This window comes from Crassostrea angulata, chromosome 10 (assembly GCF_025612915.1).
Source record: "Crassostrea angulata isolate pt1a10 chromosome 10, ASM2561291v2, whole genome shotgun sequence".
NCBI classification, from domain to species: domain Eukaryota; kingdom Metazoa; phylum Mollusca; class Bivalvia; order Ostreida; family Ostreidae; genus Magallana; species Magallana angulata.
In genome coordinates, this window is record NC_069120.1 from 6,435,247 (window position 1) to 6,460,889 (window position 25,643).

Here is a 25,643-nt window from a genome sequence, read left to right on the forward strand (position 1 = left end):
CTATAAAAAATGAGTTTCCTCAGGAACTCACTTAAATAAATAACAATAGGACATGCGGTCCTGAAAAATTTGCATATCCCCAAAACAGTGTATTTTACTAAATAACCGACAGGAATTTTCATTTAAGGTTCATAAATACTCTGATAAGAGATATAACTTTTTTAAAAAAATTCTTAGGTCCTGAAAATAATTCCCTGAAGATGATTTAGTGACGTTTTGAAGCTCCTCAGAGAATTGTTTTAATCACTTGAAAATAGGGTTTTTTTCACAATGCACAAGATGAATGCGCTTGAGGACTGCAAAGTGTTGCAATAGCTCACAGAACTGTCAGTTTATGAAATACAGGTTCATGTTAAAAACAAACATTAACTACTAAAAGTTTCTTTAATACTCTTAGTCTTCAGATGGCTGCAGAGCATGCCGCCACGGGAAAAGGTTGACCGTCTGTGGAGTTTCCACTGTCCGTCAACTCAAACTTCCCGCGAAGCTATGTTCTGCAACTTAGTCTTCAGTGTGACAGGAAATTGAATTAATTATGATATATACTTGATAAACCTTGTTTCATTTTTTTTGGTCATTTTCATAATTTATAAGAAATGATTGAAGTGGTATTCATTATTCTTTGACAGAAAAAAATATCTTTGTATTTTAAGGAGAGGTAACCCCTACAAAACATAAATTTCCTGGGAAGATTTTTTAAGAACTTTATTGTGATTTCCCTACTTTTTATTGAATGTTTAATGTTCTCTTGATACCATGCATTGCTATTATATATGCAGTATATATTTTAAATTTCAATCTCTGATAATGAATTATGGTATTTTCTAAACAGTGTGTGATCTTTTAATTTCTATAAATCAATTTTTGATCATATAAGAACCACTTGAGGCATTCAACATAAGGATGTTATATTAATTTTTTTTTGGGGGGGGGGGGGGGGTATACCAGAGGGCTTACATGCGCGGAACAAGATTTTTTCCCATGGGGTGGGGTGGGGGTTCGAGGGATGATCGAGAGTTTTTACTATGTGAATTTAATTAATTCTAATTTTTAACCGGGGGTGGGGGTGGGGGGGGGGGGGGGTCACCCACCTCTATATCCCCGCATGGCTGTTTATAATCCTTTACTTCTAATATATATAGTTTTTTTCAGCCGAGATACACTAAATTAAATAACATAAAATTACTCCTTGTATTAAAGTTTATCTAATGACAAATATTCGAATGAATTTTCCCTGGACTGAAAATTTTTATTTTATTATTTTAGCAACCACTTTATTAAAAAACTTTAATAGCTAACCCCCCCCCCAAAAAAAAAAAAAAAAATAAAAGGGGGGGGGGGGGGCAGGGATTACACCGCGAAGCACCTGGCCCTCTATACACCCCATATATATTTCAAACGTAACTTCGATCCTTCAGTCATTGTTGTCACACCTTGCACAAACTTGAATTTGTTTGTTCATGTGTCGTCCGAGTTGTTGATTTAGCCACATCTATTCAATTTGCGTTGAGTTAATTTACTATAAAATGAAATACATCGTCATGCATTTGTTTTATCGGAAGGTATATATGTGTATATTAGCAAAAATCTTTTACGTTTTATTTGTAATTGTGGTGTCTACTTTACAAAAAATATTTATGCTAATTTTTGATCTTGTATTATTTTTCAATTTTTATAGGATCGGGCTCGGCATTTCGTCAGTCAACCGGACTCTGCTAGTTTGGAGACGTCAGTTGATCAACAACTTGAACAAAGCTTAAATTCTTAAAATTGAGCGACTGTCGTTGGTGCTGTAGGTATGGTATAATAGTAGATTTTTAAGTTCAGTTATGTTCAGTAGCTTGTCATATGATATTTGTCTTTAATATGCTATTCCGACTCGGATTATGTCGGCACTATCTTGACCTATACATAACCAGCTGATTACATCGTCATATTTTTTTCAAATTTTGTGTAATTAAATCATTGCTGCTGAAACAATACTAAGCAATGTTTACTTTATGACTTTCTTTATAACTAGGGTGAAACAGAGCTAAATGCCTGTCATAATACGTACAAGTATAAAAATTTGCCCAATAGAAGTGTCCTTGATATAAGCATTAGTCTAGAGCCCCGGTGTTGCTCTCTCTGTAGATAATAAATTATTTCTAATATATTTATGCATATATCTCAATTTTTCCTCAATCGGTTATCTACAAAAGAACTGTTTATTTTCATGTCAGAGTAATGCAAATGTAATGGGTTGATGTAGACTATGCCTGTCTAATTCTTAAATGTGATGGGATGGGAGAAATGCTGACAGACAAGACCGGGATTCAAACCCGGGTTCCTTGAATCACAAGTCAGGTGCTCTACCCACCGAGCTATCTGGCGCCGATATTGAACCGATCAGACTGTCACACAGACTATACTCTCCCAAAATGTTTTTGCAGAAAACTTTATTTTAAATTATATGGTTTTTATTGTTCATATATAATTACCTCAGATCAAAAAATACTTATTTACAAAAATGAAAAATAAATTTCAGGAACCAAGATTTTTCCATTGACAGGCCCTCTCTTGTAAGATTGAAAATAGTTATAAATTCAATCATGAATGAAGAAATCTTGGACACTTTGTCATTTATTTTATATAGATTTTAATCGTAAATCACTAATAGGTATAATTTCTTTTTTAAATCATTAAAAAAAAGAACCTAGGACAACGTGATTTGCTCATTGTAATTATGTACATGTAGGCATATATACCTGTATCAAAACTGTAAAAAAAATGTTAGTCAGACAAACTACTGATTTAAAAGAAAACTTGAAAAGAAAGTACATTTTCATTTTAGGTCACCAAAAAGAACGTCAAGATGAGATGACAAACATTCAAAATACCTGGCGCAGGCTTGGTTTTTTGTATTAATTGAGCATTAATATGGAAGAGGCAGCATCAACTAATGGAGTGAGCGAGGACACAGATGATGCATCGTAAGTACTTCTCAAGTGTAGTTTCTGGCTAGGCCTAATTTTTTACCCCTCTGATGCTTTCTTCTGATTTTGTTATCATGGACCTCTATGGGTTGTAGCATCAGAGTTGCATGCCATGATGGAAAGTGGGAATTCTGTTAATGTACTTTATATATCCACCAATAATGATATTTTATCTGATCGGCTGCATAGAATAAAACATTGACCCATTAATTCTTGGTAATTTATCTACCAATTTGTTACTGTAAAATTGAGCTATTTACTTTGGGCCATGTAGCAAGTACACCATTCTTTATTAATTAGAAACTAAAACATTACTGTCATTGAAATAATGTGATACTAGTATTTATAATAGATTGATTTATTATACATGTTTTAAGATTAAATCTAAATCTCATATTTGAACTTATGTCAGGGAGAAGCATGAGGAAGAGGAGCTGACATTTCTAGAAATTCCTTGGGAGGATGTGATTTTCAAGTACATCATGCCTTGTCTTCCTCTTCAAACCAAGTTCCAAATGAGGAGAGTCTCCAAGCAGTGCCTGGAGATGATGACACTTTATTTCAGCATCAGTAGGACTGTGAACACATGTCGCATTGCAAACAAAATGACGGCAGGGGCACTGTCCATAATGACAAAAAACAACACAGGTCTCCATGATCTAGTGCTGAGGAACTCCAAGGACTGGCTTACTGACCCTGTACTGATTCCTGTCCTGAAACAAAATCAAAAGCTGCAGCGACTGGACATCTCCAACTGTTCCTTTGTAACCAACAGCTCTCTCCAGGTGTTAGGAGTTAATTGTAAGAACGTCAGAACGGTCTGTTTGACCGACTGTCATTGGGTCAGCGTGGAGGGACTGACAGTTCTCGCCTTTCATTGTGTCAACATAGAGAGCCTGGACCTAACAGGATGCTGGGGAATCACTGACGAGGCCATCACACTTCTTGCCATGCAGTGCAAGAAGTAGGGACATTCATACTTTGTTTCTGATTTAAAGTGTATGACTTTAAAAACGAAATGAGATATAATGCAGTACAATGTATTTGGGTTGTTTAAATTCAGGTTGCAATATCTGTCCTTGGCCAAAATCTATGGACTCACCGATTATGCCATGTCAATTTTGGCCAGAGAAGCCACTTCAATGCGACATCTAAACATCAGAGGGTGTTGGCGGCTTTCTGATGACTCCATCAGGCAAGTACATTTTCAATACACTAACAGCAGCTGGCTATCAGTGTGAAGAGTAATATTAAAGTTTTTATATTCTATAGGATTCTAGCAGAATATGCCACAAATCTGAAAGCTTTAGAGGCTCGTGAATGTAGAGATATTACTGAAAACAGTCTGTATAAACTCAGAAACAGAGGAGTGAAAATTGATGTCCGTCCACCCCAGCCTCCCCGAGGACTAGCAGGGCTCCGACATCGATCCAGGAGACTCAATGTGCAAATATAGACCCCTCTGACACCTTAAAGTTCTGATTTTTTTAAGCATTTGCTTAATACTTCAGTTTTTATATTCTATAGGAGTCTTGCTGAACGCAGCAGAAATCTGAGAGCGTTAGAGGTGCGTGAATGTAAGGACATTACAGAAACGGCCCTGCTTGTTCTACGAATGCAGGGTGTCAGAATTGATCGACCACAACCATCTAAACTGGGATTTGGTTGGTTAAAAAACAGGAGTAAACTGCTTAGGTGCAGAGAATTCAATATGATTGGGCTTTTCAGGAAATAAAATTCTAATTTTAAAAAAGGGAAATTTTTACCCCCATTAAATTTTTTGCTCTAAAGACTTATTGACTAGTGGTTAAATTAAAAATAAGTCTAATTAAAAACTCTTTAATTTTAAAACAAGTTTGAGCAAATTTAAACCAAAGTCACAAAGTGGAATTTTTTACAATTCTGATGGGCAAAACTTGTATGGGGCGAAAAATATCCTGTATATTGAATTGTGAAGCTACATGAATTGTGAAGCTATAAAAAATAGATTGTTAATTGATGGATATTTGTTTTATTGCTTACAATTTCAAAATATTTTGAACATTTTCATTGATTCTTTTATTGAGATATTTGACATCATTTATGATCGTGTTCTTTTTTAAGGTGCTTAGATATTGAGTTTCGATGTTGAATGATTTCATCAAGACTTAGTTGCTGATGTACATTAAGAGTTTTGGTACATGAAAGCGTTTTATATGTTGTTAGTGTAATGTTTGAAATGCTGAATCGATAGAGGACTCTTTTGAGATAAGGTTGTAAGTGAATCCTTAGAAAATGGAAAAATGGAACTTTTTTGGTGAAAAAGTGGATAAGCAAGATATGCAAAATGCTGATTTCCTACAATATTTACGGTATTTACAAAGAATTACTAGGTAGGACAACTTTTACATGAACTTAAAAATCATTATTATTATGCAGATGGTTTGTTCAATTCCTATAAGCATTGGTTTATAAAGCTAGCTGCTTTAGCTTTCAGATTTTGCAAGTAGATCGGGTATAAAATTTTATTTGGATATATTGTTCAGAATTTTTAAATTCAAGCTCCATCTGGATATTTAAGAAAATTGATGTCAATATTACATGTAAACAGTATCAAACTGTTGTAACTTTACTTTTAACATATTGGATTTTATTTCAAATTTAAAGTGGATTACAACATACATGTATTGTACATGTGCAAATATTAAAGAGGAAAACTACTACTTCATCTCTTGAACATTATTGTACATTATTTTATATTAGAGGAAAACAAGGTATCCATTTTGGTACTGCAATTGATGAATGAAAATTTTGCAAGTGCACTTGGAATTTGTAACTTCATTTAATAATTTGATTCTGTACAGTTGAAGTTGTTTATCTTTTGCATCACTTAAAACACAATGAAACATTCAGTTATATACTTCATGCACGAAAGTGTGGCACATTTTACTTGATTTCCATTTTATAGTAGGATATTTCCTTCGTGCTGGTAGAATGTTAATTAAATATAAAATGTAAGAATGTAAAATGTTCGTTTTTCTGAGAAACAAAACATAACTTTGAACAACCAAAAATTTTTGTGGGTATAGTAACTGTCTTGGAATAATACATCTTAGTTGATTGCTCTGATTGCACCAGATTGATAGGGATAAAAATTAATTGAAAGATAATTATAATAAATAATTGCAAGTTTTTATATAATATATAATAAAGATACAATGTATTGTGTTAGTAAGTTATCACGTCAAGTTAAATAAGTATATAAAAAGCCATTTATGATGTATAGTCCTTTAATTTGGTTTTGTTAACCCATTACTTTGAAGATTGCTCTTCATTTTAGGGTGTCAACACGAGAGTTTCTATATTTTATTATTTCATACGTGTATTATCTTTTTGCAAAAATAAAGTTAAAATTTTTGCAAATATGATACCTGAATCAGAAGCTTAGTTACATAAAAAGCTGAGGTATAATTTTTTTTAGAAACATAAAAAAAAGAGCAAGTTGCAGAAACATCATTCACACTAGATTTTTTAACCTGAGTATTTAGCAAGTTAAAAGCTTACTCATCAAGGAAGTCCCTGCACAAAATCCTGTCAGCTACGTGTACATTAAGTTTTAAAGGTTTTTTTTTTCGTAAGTTGATTCAATTTAGATACTATCAAGATATTCCAAACATGCCTTATTAACATGTACCATTAAGTGTAATGTGTTCCCTTTAAATATTTAATTTGCTATCGCGTGATTTTTGTATTTTTATGTGTAAATAAGAAGTGGATGTTCACGTAAACATTTTGTGAAAAAGACTCTGACTCAGGTTGTAGTATGTTTGTATTGTCAAGCAAACTGACTTTAAAAATTGTAGATTTACTTGTATTTCACTTTTTAAATTGTATGAGGAATTAATTATCTATAGTTTTGAACATCAACAATTCATTAATTATTTTTTGTACATGCATATCTTGTAAGAAATACAATGAATTCAATTTAAACATGTCCATGTTTTTAACATGAAAAACAATAAAAATGTTAAAAACTACAGAATCGTTTTAAAGAGAAATACTGGTATATAAATATAAACAAGGAGGCACTATTTCCTTGACATTTGCAAATACAACAAACTAGTAGTTTTTCAAAGGTGTGTTATTGTAGCATGTGTATGATTTGGATTTAAAAAAAAGAAATTACATAATTCTAAAAAAATGCAAATTTGCAAAAAGTCCTGGTCTTACTGTGACAAATCAAAAATCTGTGCAAGTACATGTATATTAAGGTACATGTATTAAAAATTTGGCACAAATTACTGCAGATTTTTGTGTGCAGTATTAAGGTTTTGACATGTATGGCACTATAGTACATTACATCTATGCAGCAATAATCTAATTAAAAGCCAACTCATAATATTTTTCAAACTTTATATATTTTGAAACTTAAGATTAACATTAAAGAAGAGTATCACAAATTAATGATACATGTAAATATTCCATTCTGTCACACTGTATTTGATAGATATGCTTTCATATCTATAACGCCCATCCACTAGTTTTTAACAAGTTCGATGAAAAAGAATTCTTGTAATGTGAATAGTTAAAAATATAAAGCAGTACAGATTCGTATCACATGCTCTAGGTTCAAGTTCTGATTCCATGTGAATCAAAGGTTAAACGCCGGTAGCTCTTCATCCTCACTGTCTTCTTTTGCATTTTCTTTGTCGCTATCGAGCTGTGTGACATCTATCTGAGGGAATTCACGCCGCCTCTTTGACTGTTTTACAGGCGTCGTCTCTTTGAAGCTTAATGTGACTGGACTGTTGTCAATCGGTGTTCCTAAATCAAATTAAAGGTGTATCTTACAAAGTTGAGCACTACTAAACATTGGTTGGAAACTGAAATATTTACGCATTCATTGTTTAGAATCATGTCATGTTCAAATAAAAATAGAAAAAAATTCACTCTCATTTCCGTCTTTAAAGGACAACTGTATACAGGGTTATTTTTGCCCTGTGATATTTTCGCCCTTCTGCACTTGCAAATGATTTCGCCCCATCTTACATTTGCCCAGACATGATTGTGTACTAAATAGATAACTTGGAACATTGGTATTTGCCCAGTCTTAAATTTGCCCGCTGACAACAAGGTCGAAAGACGATCTTCAAAATGTCATTTCTACAATGTACATTATGACGCCACTGTTGTGATAACCTTTTCCACATATACTTTCAGTATGACTTAACTATCGTTAACCTTAATTTTAAAGCTTATTATATAATTTTAATTTTTTGGGCAATAAATGCCTAATATCACACAGTCCTTTCCTAAGCTAGTTTTGTGGCTGCCCTTCATTGTACCTGACTGTCCAGACAATGACATCGGAGGGCTATCTCCCTCCTCCTCCTGTCGTTTTCGTTTCCCCTTTTTCCCTGCCTTGGGTGACCTACTTCTTGGACTGAAGGCAGATTCCTGAGAGACTAGGTCATTGAGAGAACACAGTGTGTGCTGTGCTGCCTCTGAGCTCTGAACACCATCAGTGCGAGCTACAAGAATCAGTCACATCACAGAATTAATATTATCAGACTTTTTTCAACAGAATGACTATCTTAAATACTCAAATCATGTCACAAATGATAATTCATTTGGTATATGATAGTGACTTTTGGTATGTATATTAGAAGGATTAATTAATTTCTTAGAATTGTCATTTAACGATCTCTGATCCTCACTCCCAAGCAATGTTCAATAACTCTTAATTATCCAGAATTTTTAGCTCACCTGAGCCAAAGGCTCAAGTGAGCTTTTCTGATCACAATTTGTCCGTTGTCTGTCGTTGTCGTCGTCGTCGTTAACTTTTCACATTTTCATCTTCTTCTCAAGAACCACTGGGCAGATTTCAACCAAATTTGGCACAAAGCACCACTAGGTGAAGGGGATTCAAGTTTGTTCAAATGAAGTGCCACGCCCTCTTTAAAGGGGAGATAATTAAGTATTATTGAAAATTTGTTGGTATTTTTCAAAAATCTTCTTCTCAAAAACTATTCGGCTTGAAAAGCTTAAACTTGTGTGGAGGCATCATCAGGTAGTGTAGATACAAGTTTGTTCAAATCATGGTCCCCGGGGGTAGGGTGGGGCCACAATAGGGGGATCATGTTTTACATAGGAATATATAGAGAAAATCTTTAAAAATCTTCTTCTCTAAAACTATTAGGCCAGAAAAGCTCAAATTAAAATGGAAGCATCCTCAGGTAGTGTAGATTCAAGTTTGTTCAAATCATGGTCCCTGGGGGTAGGGTGGGGCCACAATGGGGGAATCAAGTTTTACAAAGGAATATATAGAGAAAATCTCGAAAGATCTTCTTCTCAAAAACTATTCGGCCCGAGATGCTTAAACTTGTGTGGAGGCATCATCAGGTAGTGTAGATTCAAGTTTGTTCAAATCATGGTCCCAAGGGTAGGGTGGGGCCACAATTGGGGGATCAAGTTTTACATAGGAATATATAGAGAAAATCTTTAAAAATCTTCTTCACAAAAACTATTAGGCCAGGAAAGCTCAAATTTGAGTGGAAGCATCCTCAGGTAGTGTAGATTCAAATTTGTTCAAATCATGGTCCCCGGGGGTAGGGTGGAGCCACAATTGGGGGATCAAGTTTAACATAGGAATATATAGAGAAAATCTTTAAAAATCTTCTTCTCAAAACCTATTAGGTCAGGAAAGCTCAAATTAAAATGGAAGCATCCCCAGGTAGTGTAGACTGAAGTTTGTTCAAATCATAGTTCCCCGGGGTAGGGTGGGGCCACAATTGGGGGATCAACTTTTACATAGGAGTATATAGAGAAAATCTTTAAAAATCTTCTTCTCAAAACCTATTGGGCCAGGAAAGCTCAAATTTGATTGGCAGCATCCTCAGATAGTGTAGATTCAAGTTTGTTCAAATCATAGTTTCCGGGGGTATGGTGGGGCCACAATTGGGGGATCAAGCTTTTCATAGGAATATATAGAGAAAATCTTTGAAAATCTTATTCTCAAAACCTATTAGGCCAGGAAAGCTCAAATTAAAATGGAAGCATCCTCAGGTAGTGTAGATTCAAGTTTGTTCAAATCATAGTTCCCGGGGGTAGGGTGGGGCCACAATTGGGGGATCAAGTTTTACATAGAAATATATAGAGAAAATCTTTTAAAATCTATTAGGCCAGAAAAAGCTCAAATTTGAGTGGAAGCATCCTCAGATAGTGTAGATTCAAGTTTGTTCAAATCATGGTCCCTGGGGGTAGGGTGGGGCCACAATTGTGGTATAAATTTTTATATAGGAATATATAGAGAAAATCTTTTGTAAAAATTTCTTTAAAAAACTATTTGGCCAAGAAAGCTCAAATTGGCGTGTAACAATCCTCAGATAATGTAGATTCAAGTTTGTTCAAATCATGGTCCCTGGGGGTAGGGCGGGGCCACAATGGGGGATGAATTTTTATATATAAAAAAAATCTTTAAAAGTCTTCTTCTCAAAACAATTAGGCCAGGAAAGCCCAAATATGAGTGGAAGCATCCCCAGATCATATAGATTCAAGTTTGTTTGAATAATAGTCCAGGGGTAGGGTGAGGCCACAATGGGGGATGAATTTTTACTTAGGAATATAAAGAGAAAATCTTTAAAAATATTCTGGGAAAGTTTTCGGTCCAAAACTCAGTACTTAGTGTGAAAGCACGGGTTATGCAGATTTAAGTTTGATGAAACTATGATTCCCTAGAGAAAAGTTGGGCCACGAAATGGGGGTATATAGGAATAGAGAAAAATCTTCTTACAGGTACAACAACAAAAGGGGCTTGGTATTTACCCAAAAATAAGAGGTGGATAAAAATTGGCAGATTTTCAATTTTTTTTAGCAAGATCTACTGTACTCAGTTGTCAAGATATTTTGATACTGTAATGCTAATTTGATCAGAATTAAGGCAATTGTTGCTCAGGTGAGCGATGTGGCCCCTGGGCCTCTTGTTTTATTTGTACCATAATTCTGCCTTTTATATAGACAAATTTAATAAGTCTTGTAGTGTTAATATTATGCCCAGGTAATCAACAAACTCCTTGGCTTAGAGGCTCCACGGAGACCTTTTACATAAAGGTAAAGAGTCACTGATACAACCGGTTTTTTTCTTCCCTAATTTGATCTTTTATTTATTCAATTAAAGGGGAATATAGATTTCTGCACAATATTTTACATCAAGTTCTCAATTACAAGTACATGTACTATGTATTTGAATTACCAGTTTTTAATATAACACTTAATTTTCATTGGTAGATACCAGGTACATGTCATTCCAGCAGTGTTTCAATAACTCACAATTACAGACTATCTCCTGCACAATATTGACTAACCTTTACACATAGCAATGACTTTCCCCCACAGATGGTTTTTCTCTAGATTGCGCATATTCCCAACAATAAACAAGTGGTGCCTGGCTCTGGTCAATGCAACATTAGTTCGCCTGGTTAATACAGAGAAGAGCACATAAAGTTAATAATCAGATGAATGAAATGCAAATAAGAAAGGACATGTTACATACCGTTAGCTTATGTAAATTTGATAAAGTTTTGCATTGATTTACTTTCAAACTTCATTTTGTTGTTGTAAATTTTGTAAATAACAATTAATTAATTGTATGATTGTACATGTAATAAATTACTTAAATAAACAAGATATCTGTGAGCCAATGCTCACTAGTAATACCCCCGCTCTGATGTGAATATGCAAAATAAGCAAAGTCGACATTTAACAGAAAGCTGGCATCCGATTGGTACAGAAATATATCCCACAATATGGCATGCCTAAACAAATAGTGTGTTAAAATTTCAAGCATCTGCGATAAATAGCTGCTGAGAAATCTTTGAGGAAAATATGTTTGAAAATTTTGGCTAAAATAAACAAAGTACTCATTTAACAGGAAGTTGACGTCCGATTGGTACAAAAATATATACCACGATATGGCATGCCTTAACAAACACTGTGTAAAAATTTCAAGCATCTCTGATAAATAGCTGCTGAGAAATCTTTGACGAAAATTTGTTTGAAAATTTTGGCTAAAAATAAACAAAGACATTGTTTAATAGGAAGTTGACGTCCGATTGATACAAAAATATATCCCACAATATGGCATGCCAAAACAAATAGTGTGTTAAAATTTCAAGCATCTGCAATAAATAGCTGCTGAGAAATCTTTGACGGAAATTTGTTTGAAAATTTTGGCTAAAAATAAAGTACTCATTAAACAGGAAGTTGACGTCCAATTGGTACAAAAATACATCCCACGATATAGTATGCCTATACAATACTGTGTTAAAATTCCAAGCATCTGCGATAAACAGTTGCTGAGAATTCTATGACAAAAATTTGTTTGAAAATTTTTGCTAAAAATAAACAAAGTCGTCATTTAACAGGAAGTTGACGTCCGATTGGTACAAAATTATATCCCACAATATGGCATGCCTTAACAAACACTTTGTAAAATTTTCAAGCATCTGCGATAAATAGTTGCTGAGATAAATGCAACAGAAATTTTTGTTACAGACGGACAGACGGACGGACAGACAGACAGACACACAAGGGTAAAACAGTATACCCCCTCTCCTTCGGAGTAGGGGTATAATTACCGTAATGTTTTTGATGTAGCGAAGGCAAACATAGCCAATCAAATTGATACAATGCTTTTCAATAGTAACATGCAGAATCAAATTATCATGGGGGTATAGTTTAACTTCAAGTGTACTTTCTGGGTAAACCTGCACATGTAACAGTAGTTGGCCTTGCAAACATTACATAGTATATGATTGTGAGGCTTGTCATGAAATGTGTGGTGGATTACAACATACATGTATGGTACATGCACCCTGGGTTTTCATGTACATCTTTGATGATCCCAATCATTAAACACTTTGCTTACTTGTGGTTGTCTATGAAGCCTGTGTTATTTGTCCGTACACAAGACAGTATAATGATGTCCCTCTCTCCTCCCTGGAAGGCGTCCACTGTAGACACTAGTACTGACTTTGTGTCCTTCTGACTGCAGTTTCTGTTGGAAAGAGATGTATAATACATGTATTAGTTATCTATGTCAAAATGTGTGGAGCACATGGCTCAGAGGTCATTGGTGTTAGGCCAGAAACCCAAAGGACACTGGTTCAAGCCCCGCTGTAGTTTCTTGATGTGTGTTGTACCCTTAGACAAGGTACTCTACCTACATTGTGTCAGTGCAACCAGCTGAAATTGGGAATCAGCATATGCTGGGAGTTAATGGACTGCTGTGTTATCCAGGGGGCTTAGCTCGGGATGAGCACCAGCCTTCTGGGCCTTCATAATTTGAATAAGGATTTAACAATTGTGTTGGCTGAATGCTACAAGAAACTTTCACAGTAGCAGAACTTGAAACCTAACTGTCAGTAATAGATAGAATAAATGAATGAAGCTAGTTACCTGCTTGTGCCCAGTTTGACAAGAATGCTGTACATCTGTGATTTATAGAGGGTTATTACTCCTATAGAAGCTGCATCCACCCCTGCATTGAGTAAGACTTCTATCAGAAATGATACAAAGTCTGCCTCTTTCTCATTAGAAAAACTGCCACTAGAATCACTGCTTTCTTGTCCATTAGATACATCATAAAAACAAAGGGTTGGCAGAATATCCTGAAAAATAATAGACCAAACAAAATTCAGGATAAACTTGTGCTGGTACACAGTCTAAAGCAACAAAAGATACAGTGTTGTAAAGTGTTGTCTGCAGCAACGAAGGTATAGAATTGTGTTGTTTTATCTGCGTGTAGGTATACAGAAATGTGATGAGTTTTTACCAGCACAGGTTCCCTGTCAGCTCCTTGAATCCCATCCAGTAGCTGGCCTTGGTAAAATAAACTGTTGGCAAGGTCACTGATGACGGGGTGGCAGCGGTACTGTGTTCTCAGCATGGTGGGGATGTGACCCTGAAGACAAGAACATCTCAACAGTTAACATTATACTCAACTACATGTAACAGATATCAATATTTTCTTGCAAAGTTAAATTCATGTCCATGTAGTGTTTAGTACTTCTGGTGGTTAGGTACATGTATGGACAATGGTAAATCTTCTTGTTTTTATCCTTTTATCATAATGCTATCAGACTTGAACAATTTGAAAAGGTCAAGGATAACAGGGGTGTCTTTAATCACATACTGAGGAATCCTCATTGTTGTGGAATTAAGGTGGTATTAGACACTTCCATGTTGTGACATACTGTTCATCAAAATAAACAAGACAAGAGGCCCATGGGCCACATCGCTCACCTGAGGAACAATAGGTATGATAAAGTCAGCTTAATGGAGTCATAATACAATCTGGACAATGTACATTAATACATGTAGATCCTGTATAAATAAAATCCATTTTTCCCCCTTGGAACTCGGATAGCCCTGATTGCTGAAAATATTTACAAGAGCAGACTTTAATCACCGCTCCTGCACATATATAGGGACTCAACGTTATGCAGGCAGGGATGACCGCACACCTATGCAACTCAACAGGTACCAACGTTAATGCAAGCAGAGATAACGCAAGCAGGGATGACCTCACACTTGTGCCAACAGCTCAACCTAACGCAGGGAGTGCCGCACACTTGCACTAGAAAGGCCAGAACACCAGCAGGGATGACCATACACTAGTGCTCCGCCGCAACCACCACCAATACAAGCAGGTAGGACCGCACACTTGTATCAATGCGATACAGGGCAGAAATGACCGCACATTCTGTATCATTGGTTAGAAAAACACGAAAATTAGAAAGAGCAGGGATGTCAACACCCTCAATCTCTCCGTACCTGTTCAAGTTTAACCCCAAACAGTCACTCGTTGTAATGCAATAGACACTGTCCCTATATATGTGCCAGCCTAAAATAATTCATAGTATCTAAAAATTGGAAATCAAAAATAAACAAACTAATCCAGCCTAACCCAAAACTACTTATGCAGAACAACTTATATACATTGAATATTTATTATTGTATAAAAATAATCATCACATTAATTAGTTAACAGTGGATGCATTAATTAAAATAATCAAGAATCAATAAATCAAGGGCAATAACCCAAAACAGTAATACAAAATGATTCTAATGAAAAAATAGCTGCCTGCTTCAATTTTATAGTCATATCACATGTTGAGTATTGCAGTTCTCAAAAAGATCCTTTACAATTGTTTATATATGGGATATTTAGCTACATCAAACTCTGAACCTTCTTGTGAGGCCGAAGAATTGTCCTGGAGCCAAAGTCTTAACAATTAAAAAGAATCACCTTGCTGATTAGTTTCTGAGAAGAAGATTTTTAAAGATTTACTCTTTATTCCTATGTAAAACTTTAACACCCCCCCCCCCCCCCCATGTGGCCTCACCCTACCCCCAGGGGTCATGATTTTCACAACTTTGAATCTACACTACCTGAGGATACTTCCCACAAGTTTCAGCTTTCCTGGCTGATTAGTTTCTGAGAAGAAGATTTTTAAAGATTTACTCTATATATTCCTATGTAAAATTTTAACCCCCCCCCCAATGTGGCCTCACCCTACCCCCAGGGATCATGATTTTCACAATTTTGAATCTACACTACCTGAGGATGCTTCCACACAAGTTTCAGCATTCCTGGCTGATTAGTTACTGAGAAGAAGATTTTTAAAGATTTACTCTATATATTCCTATGTAAAACTTTGACCCCCCATTGTGGCCCCAACCTAACCCCAGGGGTTATGATTTTCACAACTTTGAATCTACACTACCTGAGGATGCTTCCACACAAGTTTCAGCTTTCCTGGCTGATTAGTTTCTGAGAAGAAGATTTTTAAAGATTTATTCTATATATTCCTATGTAAAACTTCGACGCCCCATTGTGGCCCCACCCTACCCCTGGGGATCATGATTTTCACAACTTTGAATCTACACTACCTGAGAATGCTTCCACACAAGTTTCAGCTTTCCTGGCTGTTTAGTTTCTGAGAAGAAGATTTTTAAAGATTTACTCTATATATTCCTTCCTATGTAAAACTTCGACCCCCCATTGTGGCCCCAACCTAACCCCAGGGGTCATGATTTTCACAACTTTGAATCTACACTACCTGAGGATGCTTCCACACAAGTTTCAGCTTTCCTGGCTGATTAGTTTCTGAGAAGAAGATTTTTAAAGATTTATTCTATATATTCCTTTGTAAAACTTCGACCCCCCCCCCATTGTGGCCCCACCCTACCCCCTGGGGTCATGATTTTCACAACTTTGAATCTACACTACCTGAGGATGCTTCCACACAAGTTTCAGCTTTCCTGGCTGATTAGTTTCTGAGAAGAAGATTTTTAAAGATTTACTCTATATATTCCTATGTAAAACTTCGACCCCCCATTGTGGCCCCAACTTAACCCCAGGGGTTATGATTTTCACAACTTTGAATCTACACTACCTGAGGATGTTTCCACACAAGTTTCAGCTTTCCTGGCTGTTTAGTTTCTGAGAAGAAGATTTTTAAAGATTTACTCTATATATTCCTATGTAAAACTTCGACCCCCCCATTGTGGCCCCACCCTACCCCCGGGGGTCATGAATTTCACAACTTTGAATCTACACTACCTGAGGATGCTTCCACACAAGTTTCAGCTTTCCTGGCTGTTTAGTTTCTGAGAAGAAGATTTTTAAAGATTTACTCTATATATTCCTATGTAAAACTTCGACCCCCCATTGTGGCCCCACCCTACCCCCGGGGGTCATGAATTTCACAACTTTGAATCTACACTACCTGAGGATGCTTCCACACAAGTTTCAGCTTTCCTGGCTTTCTGGTTCTTGAGAAGAAGATTTTTGAAAATTTCTCGAAATTTTTCATTAATTTCTAATTATCTCCCCTTGAAAACGAGTGTGGCCCTTAATTTTCACAACTTTGAATCCCCTTCGCCTAAGTATGATTTGTGCCAAGTTTGGTTGAAATTGGCCAAGTAGTTCTTTAGAAGATGTTGAAAATGTGAAAAGTTTACGGACAGACAGACGGACAGACGGACGGACAGACGGACGACAGACAAAATGTGATCAGAATAGCTCACTTGAGCTTTCAGCTCAGGTGAGCTAAAAACCAAGTGTAATTATATAAATAGTTTCTTTCCCAATATTGTCACCTAACAGTGTAGCGCAGTGGGTTAGACAGTTTACTACAAATCTGTTAGTCATGAGTTCAAATCCCGCTAGGGGTTTTACGATTTTTACCCCTCCAAATATTTTTTAAAAGCTATTTTTTTTGGTTAAATATTGTAAAATTCTTAAACAGTCGAAAGTAATTCAATTATAATGTACTTTAATCCACATTAATATTGACAGAGGTCCCATACCACCTTAATGGATACTGCTTGCACATGAATTAAACTTGGTACATGTTATAACATTTATACATTCAAGAATCATTTTCCTCGTCTTGAGAGTAACCAATGAATTTATGTCTCCATGAAAAACATAGGCCCTCATCTATTTAACGATTTAACAGTATTACCATATATATGTATAGTTATGATTGCCCTATTGGTTCCCATACCATTTTGATAAGTCTGTCAAACATGGTTTGCTCCAGTCCCTCTGTGTGACAAGCCTCTGATCCTTGGATCGTCGGATCTAATTGCTGTGGAGTGTATAATGATATATATGAAATATTTATTCTTATGTTTTTTTTTAACTGTAATCATGCAAGCACTATTTTAATTTAGCTACTTGTAAAAGAGCTTATGTTTAACTTGCCTTCGGATCGCCTACTAGCACCAGTTTTTCACAGGCAAACTTTGACACAGGTAATAGTGACGCTGGCTCTGTCATCTGACTGCATTCATCCAATATAACCACCTAACAAAGATGACATATCTGAATTATACCTCTACCTTGTACATGAGTGTTCAATATTTACATTTATTACATATTTAGTAATAAATACAGGGCTTTTGCATATGTGATACAGCTAACTTTATAATGCTCGTATCAGCCTCCACGGCTGATACGAATTCTGCAGGGCTGATACGTACAGATCCATACAGCACCCTTGCGGAACTCCTCTGATTTTTCTCCTTCAGAATTATGGAAAAAAAGACATGTTATACCAATATGAACCCTCTGGCTGATATTGGTGTCTTGGGCTGATACAGGGTATAATGTGGAAAATGGTATGTATTATTCTCTATGTATAAATATCTAAGTGGCTAGAGGCTACACTCACAGGAAACTTGAGGTCTTTGAGACTGGGGGCCCCACAGGAAGCACAGGTCACCCCGACCACCGGCACACTGCCAAGCTTCTGAAATAACAATATTTCAAGATATCAAACATCACAAACACCTTTTTAGCCGGGCTCTGCTGAAAGCAGAGTCCTGGCTATAGGCAGGCAAATCGCCAATGTTACTATAAATAGCACAAGTAAACAAAAAACCAAACAGCGTCAAGGTAAAGCTTCCGCTATACCAAATAGTTACACAAAGAGCCACGTTTTGTTAAAAGTGTTGGCATTTTGTTTTTTTTTTTTTAAATTTCGAATGAATTGTCTATCTTTTTTAGTTTTCTGATTAATAACGTGTTTTTAAAACATTACTATGCATTTTGGACACATACAATGCGCATGATTTTCCATGAACTACTTTGCTGCGCGATGAAGAAATGGGGATTGAATATATAATGCTTGTTGCAAAATTCAGGCAGCAACTGTTGAACTTTTTAACTTCTACTAGACAGACATATTTTTGTTTATAGCCGCTTACAAAATTTGGTCGCTCTCTGATGCTTTGCCGACATTAAAAGCATGAGAGAGAGAGAGAGAGAGAGAGAGAGAGAGAGAGAGAGATTTTCAGTCTTTATTACACAATATGCATAAAGACACACCAAAAGAGCCCGGCTTTCAGTACTTTGATTTTAAATAAGTGTAGTGAAGACTCAGTATTGTAGTATTGTGTAAATAAAGTTATCTCAAACTCAATGGAACAAAGAAGAATCTTCAAACATTCATATATTCAAGATATAGAATCTGAAGTTAAAATACATAAAAAATTACTTATATTTCAACATATCCATGGTACTGGGTATGCTGATGTTCCAGATATAAAATCTTCACTGTATAAAAAAACCTAATCAAAAATTGGTTTAACTGAAAAACCATTAAGGAGAGTGGTGTTATAGAATGAAAAAATGTCTGAAGACTTTTTACAAACCTTTTTATTTTCTCCCAATTTATGTTTCTCTATACTTTGTCGCACATTGCTGAAAAAAGAATAAAAAGTATATATAAGCATTTTATCTTATTCAGTTTATGATATGACCACTATTTGACGAAATGTTCTTTATCCGAATTAATAGAAATCAACAGAAACAACCCCTCATTTAGCTTTGTTGCCTCATTTAGCTTTGTTGATATTAAAAACAGTAACCATGTTTAATAAAAATATCTAAAAATTTTATGTGCATATTCACTGATATATCATTTGGTGTCATAACATGGAGATACATGTATCAAGTTTAAGTGCAGCTTATCTAAATGAGCTGATAGGTACATGTATATAATGACTTTAGTAAACTTAAAGGTTTAGTTAAGGTTGCATACTAGTACACATACAGTTAGATGTAAGGTATAATAACAAATCTAGGTAGTCTAATTTTTTGGATTGAGCTTTAATTAGTTCATGGTGATTAGTTAAGGTTGTTACTGGGTTTTGGATAAAGATTTGGTTTACAATGTATAGGTAGGAAATAAGAAATCTTGTATATTTTTCAATTTTCTGCAATTAAAACCTCCATGTAATTAAATTATTGCCATATTGGTGGCTTCCCTGAAAAAAAAGAGATAGAGATAATTGCTCACTGTTTTTCGGACTGACTGAGGTCTCCACTTCTCAGCATTTCCTGCAAGTCTTTCAGCTCCTGGCTCTCTGTCCCAGTAGCATGCACACTATAAATTTAGTATATCAAATACATTGTACATTACATGATCAACATCACTTGCTTGTGAAGATTACTATGAAAAGTAACACATTTTATATAGATACTAACCTGTATGGTAATACTGGTTTTGCAATTTTTTTCATGCTTCCAACTCTGACAAAATCTTCAAATCCAATATCCTGCAATCTACAACAGAAGCAGTGGTAATTTATTATACATGTGTAATCATTTTCAACAGTACAGAGAGAGAGAGAGAGAGAGAGAGAGAGAGAGAGAGAGAGAGAGAGAGAGAGAGAGAGAGAGAGAACACAGATCTTACCCCATGAGGACTCTGTCCACGGCCACATTTGTGGTGGAGGAGATGAGAATCTTCCAGGGGTAGGGCAGCCCCGGGGTGTAGCTTCCATTCACTTTAAACACCCTCACTAGGAACTGGATCATCACAGACAGCAGAAAGCTCTTGCCAGCCCCAAACACGCCTGCAGTGTAACAAGATGTCCTGTGAGCTCAAACATCACATAATCCCACACATCCTTTCCTGGCTTGATAAAGCATTTCTACAGAGCATTGTTACATTTGCAGGGTTATCCATAAAAAAATATTTGTTCACACCAGTAATCTTCAAAGAAGCATTGAACATGTACCAAACACCAAACAAATAACCACCAACCTGGAAACTAAAGAGAAACATTTCAAATGGTTTCAACTGATTGCTTTGAACATAACAATAGCTGCTCTTTTGTTCCACATTTCCATGTAAATTCCAGAGGTTGACCTGGCAATGGGAGTGCTTACCATGTATCAGGAGAATGGAGGACAGTTCACTGTGAGTCCCATCACAGAACATGGCTGCTAGTCTCCTCAATGCTGTACCCTGATCCACATTCAGAGAATACGTCCCCATGAACTCTTTAACCAACTCATCCTGTAATAGAATTAATGGTCATGCACTTGAGTCATGAACTGATTTACTAAAACAGTTTACACAATTGAACATACAGAGCAATGTTAAATACAAGCTGCATGCATCATCTTTGTGCTTTGGTGTGAACATTTCAGTATTTTACTCTATTTTGAATTTTCTATTTTGAAAAAACAAAAGGCCCATGAGTAACTGCAGTGCATCTTTGGCAAATATTTGGTCGATATTACAGCACCTTACCCTATTTAACCATTAGAGCCCTGCCCTAACACCAGAACCCTTGACTTAGGGGCTATGAAATTTACAGTTTTGGAAGAGGACCTCTTCCTTATCATCACTATGTACTAAGTTCATTGGATTAATACCTAGGAGCAGAGGAGAAAATTGTTCAAAGAATTACTGCATTTATTAAGAGTCCTACCCTAACACTACAACCCCTGACCTAGGGGCCATGAAATTTACAATTTTGGAAGAAGAATTTTTTCTCATCATTACTATGTACTTAGTTCATCTGCTTAATATCAAGGGGCAGAGCAGATTTTTGAATAATTAATAAATTTTCACTAAATAATCAGTAGAGCCCCACCCAAACACAAGAACCCATGACCCAGAGACCATCAACTTCAGTTTTTTTTACTCCTCTTAACCCATATATACTATGTGCAAAATTTAGTTGAAATTGGTTCAGTGGTTCCGGAGAAGAAGCTATAAATATTCAAAAGTTTCTAACCCATGAACAGTGACGTAGGTGACCTAAAAATGGCTATTACAGGTAGTTTGAAAAAGTTTTTCATCTCCTCCATTTATGTACAATACTGTTGCATATGTACCAGTATTAGAGGATGTTTTCAATATGTTTGGTTTCTAACCATTGCATGAATTGGGACATGTATGTTGGAGCGCTTAGATCCAGACAGTCTGGGAGGTAAAAATCCTCTCTTTCCTTTCAAAGCGTCAGCTTCCTCTCTAGAAAAATCAACAATAAATACTGGTATAGCACTAAATGTCACTGAAAAAGTACACACCTAATGACACAACTAATACATTAGTGCACACTCAGTAGTTGGCTGTACAAGATAAGTACTTAAGGTACACAGTATTTACCTAACAGTACTTACACACTCAGTAATTGGCTTAGTATTGGGACACTAAAGGGCTGTAGGTTGTCTTGTATATTGTCAAGGTAACTCAGTTCAGAACTGACATTCCCTGCCAGTATAGCATGACAAGGAGCTAAAACAAAGCAACCTCAAACATTACAGAACAGTTTGAAATGTTTCCTAAAAAACCTTCTTCCTTAGAGAAACATGAAATACATGTAATTGGTAATTATTAATGCATATCATTACAAAAATATATCAATAGAACATTAAATTGTTTGGTTTCATCTTTATTACAATTCAGGATTTTTTTTTTTTAATTTTTTCATTTCACTATACAATGTATTACATATATTATTTAGTACTTATTAGAAAAACCTTCATTGTTCCAGTTGGATGGGGAGAATTTAGAAATTGGTTCAATTTCCACTTCATTTCCTGAGGTTGGTCCATAGTATGTACTTTTGGCCAAAAATGTAGATGTCAAATCGAAACTGAGGTCTCTTGATACAATCCACAAATCATCTGCAAGTAATAGCTGGTAGTGTCCCTACATAATTGTTGGTTACTCGATGCATATCATCTCAAGGTATGCTAACTGATTATTTTGGTCGGGTTCTAATTTTGGCATTAATGGCCAAACTTAAGCTCTTATCATAATTACATGGTAAACCTTGAAATCTATGTAACGGTATAGATGACTTGTTCAATATACCTGTATGTATATATATTTATACATATACAAAATATATTTTAAAATATTTTTCAAAATTTTTCCTATTGAATATTGATTCTGACCTTTGGAGAATAAAGTTGAGGAATCCTTCCTGGACAATCGAAGGAAGTATTTTCTCTGCATTTTACATTCCCTCTGATATTTCTGCCTTGCCCATGGCTGAGGAAGATATAATTTTTTAAATGAACCAGTATACTTTCTATTGACTTCTGAGGGAGATTATTCCATGACATGTTGAACTTACATTTTTGAAGTGGCCGAGTATATTCTCCAATGACTTCTGCAGGAATTGGCTTTGACAGTAAAACATGACGCGGTGCTGCCTGAGGTGGGCGGTCACTCCCGTGGGGTCAGTCAGTCTGATCCTTGACCCAACATGGTGTATTCCAACACTACTGCTAACATCAGCCCACTGGAAAAACTGAATTAAAAATACAGTAAAATCCAGGGTTAAACCAATGCACAACAATCAAGTGTTTTTGATTCAATTTAAATGTGATTACCTATATCCGATACTGGAAAAACTAGACGAAAAAGTCTCTTTTGAAATAATATATTGTAAAGCTGATATAATTGTAACCAATGACAAATGAAATTTTGGCATAGTAAACTTTAAGGTAATGTAAAATAAAATTTCTTGCATGGTTGTATAATTCTATTTCACTTGTTTCACAACACGCAAAATGTTCTATTTATTATTCCACATTTCTAGAAGTAGTGACCTTAAAGGTATAAAATAGTATGCAATATAAATCACCCTTAATATGAATAAAATGTCATGTATAGAATAAGCTGATGCATGACACATTCGGAGTTTATAAACTTTTTTGTGACTAACTCTACCTACCTTACACCTGTGGTTGGCTGGATGAGTGCAGGAGTAGAAGAATCGACCCTTATTGGAGCCCTCCTTCCTGACCTGGACCAGTTTAGAGGGGACCCCACACAGACAAGGGGGTAGAGGGGTGCCTGCACTCTCACTCTGAATGCCTCCTGTGTTCTTAACTATTATGTAAAATCAGCAATGTTTAGATTTAAGTTAATAACTACAAGGAACTAAATTTAATAATTAATTTATTTTCTATATGCTTGAATAAAATCTTATTACAAAGAACACAAATTCTATGACTGAAATCTTCATATCATCAATCGTGTCAACAATTATTTGTATCTGCAGTCAGCACAGGATATTAGAGCTGTACACTCAGTAACATGTAATTGTATTTCATCTGTCACAAAGAAAAAATTACCTGAAAATGTAAGACTTGAGGTGTCTGTTTTTGACATGGCCTGGTGGTACTGCTTTGACAGAGTAAACAGAATTATGTTGAGATGCTCTGTAAAACAACAAAGAAATCTTAATCTGCTTCTCACCAGCAATTCAAAAATGAAGACATGTTTCTCACCAGCCATTAATATACATACATGTATAAATAGATCAGTCAATAGACTGATAAATAGATTATAAAACTATGGCATATACCAATACAAACCTCTGAGGGCAGACACAAGGATCTGCTTGTACTGTAGTGGTGATGAAAACATTGTGGGTATCACAATCTTTCTGACAGGGGTGGGGTTACTCTCTACCTCAGACAGTGAAGCAAACTGTAGATCATCCCATAGACTCCGCTGAAGAAAAAAACATCATATATACACAGTGCTAAAACCAAAGGGTTTGCATTTCATACATAAACAACTTTCAACTTTGAAAAGATTTACAAACCTTGGTTCCGAGTAGTAGGTTTGGCGAAGAGGTAGGATTTATTACGGGGGGATTAAACTTCCTCTCCAGGCTGTGTAACACAGACTCCCCTGTACTGTTGGTGGGTACCTCTGGCACTACTTGACCTGTAGGGGAGCTCAAAGTGGAGCTGTTCCATGAGCCAGTCTTCTCAGGAACTGTCTGACCTTCAGGGGTGCCAGCCTGACCTTGAGAGGACTCTAGGGAGTAGATGTGGGTGGCTGGAGACTTCAGATCCGCCTGGTGGTAAAGACTGGGGGAAGAACCCAGACAGATAACGTCAGGGGACATTCCTACACATTGAGTCACTGATTTGGTCACATCTTGATGATGTGAGGTACTGTTTCTCTGGTTGTAATTAGCATTAGGGCTAGAAAACTCATTGCGCTTAATGTCTTTATCTGTATTCCCAAAATATTCCATATTTGGAAGATATACGCCATTACTTTCTTGGCTGTCCAAATGAACATTCTCACCATTAACCACATTGGGCAGATGTGAAGTGACTTTAAAAGAATGCCTTGCTCTTTCTGAAGTACCTGTCACATTGTTTTCTGCGCTGGTATTAATTGTCTGTTTGGGTGTAAACTTTCCAGCATTTCTGAGAGAGTTTTTGTGTTGGATTTGGTTATAATTGTTTTGGTCACAGTCTGACAGAGAAGCATTGTTAGGTTTATGTAGAAGAGAGGAATTAAAGTCATAGGAACAATCAAAGATATCGTGGTCATTCTCATCTTCTACTGGCATATACTGCCCCCACTTTGAAACAGTTGAAATGGCACTGCCTACATGTAAATTATCTGATGCTGTCCCTTGATTCTGAACTGAGTCACTTGTGACCAATGAAATCTCTGGAGGTATGGAACCAGAAATCAGGAACTGGTCCTCAAATGGCTGGCTCCTCAAGGCAATCTTGTGGCCTTTCACTGAGTCATTAAAGTCTACATCAGGAGATGAGTCACACATCTTTCTGGGCTGTCCATATGCACTGTCTTTACAAATATCCTCGTCCTGTGAGTGGAAACCTGTCACTGCCCTTGATGAACTGTTATTTTTGCTCATGTTGGTCAGAATCTGGTCCTCAGTTTCCAGTAAGGAGTTGTGACTACAGTGTTGGATGGTCCTCTGAGGGTCACTCGGTCCTGAAATAGCTCCTCTATTGCAAGGACTCATTCCCACCCTGAAATTTCTTTCATTTCCCTGGTTCCTTTTCATGGACATAACCTCTGCAGTGTG

At 36.0% G+C, this 25,643-nt stretch overlaps 2 protein-coding genes across 4 annotated transcripts in view; one reads left to right on the forward strand and one right to left on the reverse strand.

Moving 5' to 3' along the window:
- The first annotated feature begins 1,659 nt into the window (after window positions 1–1,659).
- On the forward strand, window positions 1,660–5,677 carry LOC128168156 (F-box/LRR-repeat protein 15-like). 3 transcript variants are annotated; one of them, XM_052834268.1, is made up of 5 exons: window positions 1,660–1,796; window positions 2,834–2,972; window positions 3,388–3,939; window positions 4,039–4,170; window positions 4,503–5,677. In XM_052834268.1, the coding sequence occupies exons 2-5, from the start codon at window positions 2,920–2,922 to the stop codon at window positions 4,708–4,710; spliced, it is 945 nt and encodes a 314-aa protein (XP_052690228.1). In that variant the 5' UTR covers window positions 1,660–1,796; window positions 2,834–2,919; the 3' UTR covers window positions 4,711–5,677. The 3 variants fall into 3 exon arrangements, with proteins under 3 accessions (XP_052690228.1, XP_052690230.1, XP_052690229.1); XM_052834270.1 differs by having other exon boundaries at window positions 4,248–4,645; XM_052834269.1 differs by having other exon boundaries at window positions 1,695–1,792.
- A 1,088-nt stretch (window positions 5,678–6,765) lies between these two features.
- Window positions 6,766–25,643, reverse strand: part of LOC128168153 (uncharacterized) — a 29,060-nt gene continuing 10,182 nt past the window's right edge. The window contains exons 9-31 of the mRNA XM_052834264.1: window positions 24,390–25,643; window positions 24,157–24,295; window positions 23,914–24,000; window positions 23,511–23,668; window positions 22,908–23,084; window positions 22,726–22,822; window positions 22,306–22,452; window positions 21,946–22,060; window positions 21,697–21,793; window positions 20,701–20,830; window positions 20,225–20,384; window positions 20,014–20,091; window positions 19,826–19,912; window positions 19,179–19,227; window positions 18,197–18,274; window positions 17,728–17,829; window positions 17,528–17,611; window positions 13,786–13,914; window positions 13,410–13,621; window positions 12,880–13,008; window positions 11,318–11,427; window positions 8,300–8,485; window positions 6,766–7,778 (exon numbers count right to left, since the gene is read on the reverse strand). Coding sequence (XP_052690224.1) covers window positions 7,606–7,778; window positions 8,300–8,485; window positions 11,318–11,427; window positions 12,880–13,008; window positions 13,410–13,621; window positions 13,786–13,914; window positions 17,528–17,611; window positions 17,728–17,829; window positions 18,197–18,274; window positions 19,179–19,227; window positions 19,826–19,912; window positions 20,014–20,091; window positions 20,225–20,384; window positions 20,701–20,830; window positions 21,697–21,793; window positions 21,946–22,060; window positions 22,306–22,452; window positions 22,726–22,822; window positions 22,908–23,084; window positions 23,511–23,668; window positions 23,914–24,000; window positions 24,157–24,295; window positions 24,390–25,643 — 3,978 coding nt within the window. The 3' untranslated portion in view covers window positions 6,766–7,605. The remainder of the gene's footprint in view (window positions 7,779–8,299; window positions 8,486–11,317; window positions 11,428–12,879; window positions 13,009–13,409; window positions 13,622–13,785; window positions 13,915–17,527; window positions 17,612–17,727; window positions 17,830–18,196; window positions 18,275–19,178; window positions 19,228–19,825; window positions 19,913–20,013; window positions 20,092–20,224; window positions 20,385–20,700; window positions 20,831–21,696; window positions 21,794–21,945; window positions 22,061–22,305; window positions 22,453–22,725; window positions 22,823–22,907; window positions 23,085–23,510; window positions 23,669–23,913; window positions 24,001–24,156; window positions 24,296–24,389) is intronic.

What these genes read in the sequence shown, in the direction of transcription:
- LOC128168156 (XM_052834268.1), top strand. Translation starts at nt 2,920, where the DNA reads ATGGAAGAGGCAGCATCAACTAATGGAGTGAGCGAGGACACAGATGAT. An exon ending in CTTGCCATGCAGTGCAAGAA is followed by an intron (nt 3,940 to 4,038) that starts GTAGGGACATTC and finishes GTTTAAATTCAG; the next exon opens with GTTGCAATATCTGTCCTTGG. An exon ending in CTTTCTGATGACTCCATCAG is followed by an intron (nt 4,171 to 4,502) that starts GCAAGTACATTT and finishes TATATTCTATAG; the next exon opens with GAGTCTTGCTGAACGCAGCA.